We start from the raw sequence: 5,000 nt of genomic DNA, 5'->3' as shown, positions 1-5,000 counted from the left end.
GAAACAGGCTAACTGAGCCAACTTCCAGAAATGCTCCCTTTGGAGATGAAGAAATACTGGTTTATTTTAGTAACTCTGAGGATTACGGTGTTGCGATTGTCATCATAATTGTGTATTTATTGGTGTATGTATTTTCTTGGGCAAACACGTTTCTCCTCTTGGGATGAACACTGCCAGGATCGTGGGTGTGATTCCCGCTGGGGCCACCCATAAGAAAATGTATGCATGCATGACTCTTAGTCGCTTTGGATAAAAGCTTTGGCTAAATTGCATATATTATTAGTATTATATGAATAAATCGTTATCTTATCTCGGTTGTGTTTTCCAGTCAACAGTGGTTGCAGCGGTGCCTACTGCCCAGAGAAGGAGAGTGGATCAGATCTGCGGGGCAGCGAGGGCACACTGATGCGCTGTGGACAGAGTGGGAAGAGTGTGGCCGTGCCACCGGGGTGCCAGCCAGGTCCAGGGGGTCACTACCACAGTGTCCACTGTGACCGGCCCACACCCACACACACCCTCCACCTGCAGGACCGCCAGCAGCAGCATGCCGACGCCAGGTGAGAACAACACTGAACCTCAGGTTCTGACACTCTAGTAGACTAGAACAGAGTCAGAGAACGGGGGGAATGAAACAGATTAAGCACATCAGTAGATCAGATCATTTATTTGACATGACATCTGAAATATTACCACTAATCCTATGAAAACACCTGCACTGCTACGTTTATTCCTACTCCTGCTAGAGGATATTATCATTCTGAATGATGAAGTTGATGATGATAGTCCTACACGGGTGATGACTACAATAATCGGCATCATTTATCCGTCAAATGAAATGATTGTGTTATTGTATCCAATATGATTGTGTTATTGTATCCACTATGTGACATTCTGTCATAGAGGAGCGACGGGGATTGTCTCTTGACTCTACCGGACACTCTCAGCTCATAGAGAGATTGCTATCACTCTCTCTGACCTCTGTGTAGTCTTATTGCAGTTATGGGCTCATCTCCTTCAACTCTCTGTCCTCTATGTCACATACACCGATTGTGTCCCAAATGGCATCCTATTGCCTATGTAGTGCACTACTTTTGACCAGGGCCCATTGGGATCTGGTCCAAAGTAGTGTGGACAATATAGGGAACTTTTGGGACGCGGACCATAAAGTGCTTCTGGACAGACATTAAATTCTCCCACATTGTCACGGAATGCCATCGGTACAGCCAAACAGGAAATAGCACTCATGAAAGAAAGGGGGGGGACTCTATCTCTCACTCTTTATTGACTATGGCAAAATCAGATTATCCATCCAAGCAGCTAGCATCAGCATTTTCACCCAGTGTGCATCGAGAGAGAGAGAGAGAGAGAGAGAGAGAGAGAGAGAGAGAGACGGAGAGAGAGAGACGGAGAGAGAGAGAGAGAGAGAGAGAGAGAGAGAGAGAGAGAGAGAGAGAGAGAGGAGAGAGAGAGAGAGAGAGAGAGAGAGAGAGAGAGAGAGAGAGAGAGAGAGACGGAGGACAAAGACGATTCCTTCATGGAGACAGGAGAGAGAAAGAGGGGCCTTCTCACAGCGACACATGGAGAAATACGACCTTGCTTACCATTCACCTGGGGCAAGATTCTCACCATCATACACAGTATTGTCAACGCTGACCCTTCACAGGCCGCCATTATGCCAACTAACCAGGTGACTCCTATTTATCCCAACATGTAGGGTTAGGTTTAACCCCTTTGTGTCATCAAAGCCTGTCAGACACAGAAGCCCCATCCACGGCCCCTCTATCTGCCGCTCTCCTATTCTTAGCCATAAATACCCATTTATAACTGCTCACAGGGCTCAAGGTCCCCTTTCATTTATTCATGAAATCACTCCCAGATCAGAGAGAGAGAGAGAGAGAGAGAGAGAGAGAGAGAGAGAGAGGGAGAGGGAGAGGGAGAGGGAGACAGGGAGAGAGAGACAGGGGGAGAGAGACGGGAGAGAGAGACAGGGAGAGAGAGACAGAGAGAGAGAGAGAGAGAGAGAGAGAGAGAGAGAGAGAGAGAGAGAGAGAGAGAGAGAGAGAGAGAGAGACAGAGGAGAGAGAGAGAGAGAGACAGGGAGAGAGACAGGGAGAGAGAGAGAGAGAGAGAGAGAGAGAGAGAGAGAGAGAGAGAGAGAGAGAGAGAGAGAGAGAGAGAGAGAGAGAGAGAGAGAGAGAGAGAGAGAGAGAGAGAGAGAGAGACAGGGAGAGAGAGAGGTAACAGAGAGTGAGGTAGCAGAAAGAGAGGTAGCGATCTCTCTAGGCCAGGTCTAAATCTCACAGCCCTATTGTTGTACGGGGTCTGAAAGCAGCAGCCTGTGGGAAGGATGACTTGGCAGGACCTAGACAGCCATGGCCTTTATCTATCAACAGCGGGTGGCTAATAGTGCTCACATACTCTCCAGTGTTGTCCTAATAGCCTCGCTCTGCTCAGATTCCCTGCCTTGTGTTTTCCCCTCTACAGGTCCTCTGCCTTCCAGAGATCCCTGGCCTCGCCCGGCCCAGGCTGCGGCACCTCCAACGCAACCAGGGCATTTCCTCTCCCCTACCCCATCAAACAGGAGGCTTCCATGGGCTACACGATTTCCCTGGGACTGGGGGTCCCCACCACCACCCAGGGTGGCTTCCAGAGTGGCACGGGAGGCATTGGGGTCCGGCGGGAGGAGATGGAGGGTCCTCTCAGTGGTGGAAGCTGCGGCGGTAACTTAGGCAGTGCTCTGTCGGTGGACCCTTTTAATAATGAAGATGACTCCTCCCCGCTGTCTTTGTCCCAGGGTGGCTCCCGTCATTCAGCGCGGCTGCTCACCAATAGCAGCGTGAAGAGACGCTGCCTGTCGCTGGCCTCCCAGTCCGCCGCTGCCAGCAGCAACGCTAATGCCTTAGCGAACGCCGTCGTCTCTGCCACCGAGGGGATCGATATCACCGCCATCATCTGCTCCTCCCAGATGTCCGTGGTGGCCTGCGTCAACGGGCTCCGGACGAACCCCTCACCCCAGCCCAGCGGCGGCTTCTCCTTCCGGGCTGCCCCCCGCAAGCCCCTGCCCCCACAGCAGTGCAGCAGCCCCCAGCAAACCCCCTTACGAGAGAGCTGTCAGCTGCCCTCACCTGCCGCCTGCCTGCTGTCCCCCTCCTTGTCGTCGTCCTCCTCCTCCGTGTCATCTCTGGAGCCGGAGCAGCAGACCCAGGGTCTGTGTGAGGGGCCTGGCTCCATGCAGCCGGGGCCTGGGGGTGGAGCAGGAGGAGGCTCTGAGGGGCTGGGGCTACTGATGAGTGGGACCCTGATGACAGGAGGGCTGCTTGGGGACGTGTCCCTGCTGGAGGGGGGCTGTCAGAGGGCCGGCTGTGGAGCTCTGAAACAGGAGCCTCTGGACAACTTCTCCCCCAGCGAGGAGGAACTCTTTCAGCACCACTACCACCATCACCACCACCTGACTGGCCGTGTTGCGGCCAGCCACCTCCGCCCTCACCCCCACCACCCAGCCCTCCCACTGCCCTCCATGCCCCCGCCCTACTACCAGCACCAGTACGAGGGCCCCATCCCAGGGGGCCTGCTGCACCTCCAGAACCAGAACCAGACTGTATCAGCATCTTCCTGCATCCTTCCAGGACCCAAGACCTCGGGCTCTGCTGAGGGTGAGGACGGTGGGCCGCTCAGCAACAAGCAGGTGTGCCGCTGGATTGACTGCAACGCGACGTACGAGCAGCAGGAGGAGCTGGTGAGGCACATCGAGAAGGTGCACATTGACCAGCGCAAAGGGGAGGACTTCACCTGCTTCTGGGCCAGCTGCATTCGCCGCTACAAGCCCTTCAACGCCCGCTACAAACTCCTCATCCACATGAGAGTCCACTCGGGAGAGAAGCCTAACAAGTGTATGGTGAGTCCCTCTCCCCACCATAGATATATAATCACTAAAATCACCATTCAAGTCAAAGTTCTATGCTGTCTGGGCCGGCGGCCATATTGAGTGTGCCCATTCCATTCTAGTAATTCCCCACCAGCTGAGCCCAGAACCAAGCCGGTGTTAGTGGTGAATGTTGTTCACAGCCCACTCTTCTGAATAGAGCCAATCAAAGCCATTTTTATGGTCCATTATAGGTTCCATTTCAGGAGACCACAGTATATTTACTCTATGAAATGGAACCCAGCTGGTGCAACCAGGGCCCAGTTTGACAGTATCCATCCATAGGCCATGTCTAGTTTCCACAGAGCAGGCCAAGAGAGATTTGATTTAAACATACATTTAAGAGCTGCTGTGTACATGTGTAAAACATGAAGGTGGATTCTTTTGTGGATGGCATTGATGTCACAGTAGTCCCTAACTTACATCTTATTTGGTACTTCGTAGAAATTGGTTTGTGGCCAACCTTAAAATGTCACGTTTGTTTTTTTTAGAACACAGTTGCTGGGCCAGTACAGTTAGGGTTAGTGATAGATGTTAGATAGGTTGCTGTAAAGCCATTTTAATGCTTTTAGAGACTGTTGTTTGTACATTCAGGGTGCACTGTTTCCAAGAGCAAGACTGATTCTTTTTCATTCCAGATTATTTTTTCATTATAAATTAAGAAATGTTTTTTTTTGTGTTGAAAATGGATACATTTTAGCAGAATGTTTAAAATACACATTTTACATTGAAGAGAAGCGTTGTTATAATGGGAGCCGTATAGCTGGTCACTGTATAAATAGCTGTGTGGTTGTATTCTTTACAGGTAAAACTCTCCATCTCCACAAGTCAACACACTAATCAATGTCAAACTGTCACTCCCTGGCATCTCTTAGCAAATGGAAAAAGCCCTCCAACCTTAAGAACATTTTAGTCCAAATACACAATTAGTCCACAATCTGTGTAGGGGGCGAAGTCATGTTTATTTTCACTAGCTCAATGTTTTTTAAGAAGGGATTCAGATGATGAAAAACCAACACATCTGGTTAACATAACCAAACAATGCATACACTTAATCCCTTTAAATGGGAGGTTGGTA

At 50.6% G+C, this 5,000-nt stretch overlaps 1 protein-coding gene across 1 annotated transcript in view; it reads left to right on the top strand.

Moving 5' to 3' along the window:
- The window catches only part of LOC123997403 (zinc finger protein GLIS1-like), a 172,608-nt gene that overhangs the window by 69,436 nt on the left and 98,172 nt on the right, over positions 1–5,000 (top strand). Inside the window, exons 3-4 of the mRNA XM_046301596.1 lie at positions 329–557; positions 2,485–3,895. Of these exons, the coding sequence (XP_046157552.1) occupies positions 329–557; positions 2,485–3,895 (1,640 nt within the window). The remainder of the gene's footprint in view (positions 1–328; positions 558–2,484; positions 3,896–5,000) is intronic.

Source organism: Oncorhynchus gorbuscha, linkage group LG02 (genome assembly GCF_021184085.1).
Source record: "Oncorhynchus gorbuscha isolate QuinsamMale2020 ecotype Even-year linkage group LG02, OgorEven_v1.0, whole genome shotgun sequence".
Lineage (NCBI taxonomy): Eukaryota > Metazoa > Chordata > Actinopteri > Salmoniformes > Salmonidae > Oncorhynchus > Oncorhynchus gorbuscha.
The sequence above is the reverse complement of the archived record's forward strand: the minus strand, read 5'-3'. Positions and strand labels throughout refer to the sequence as shown.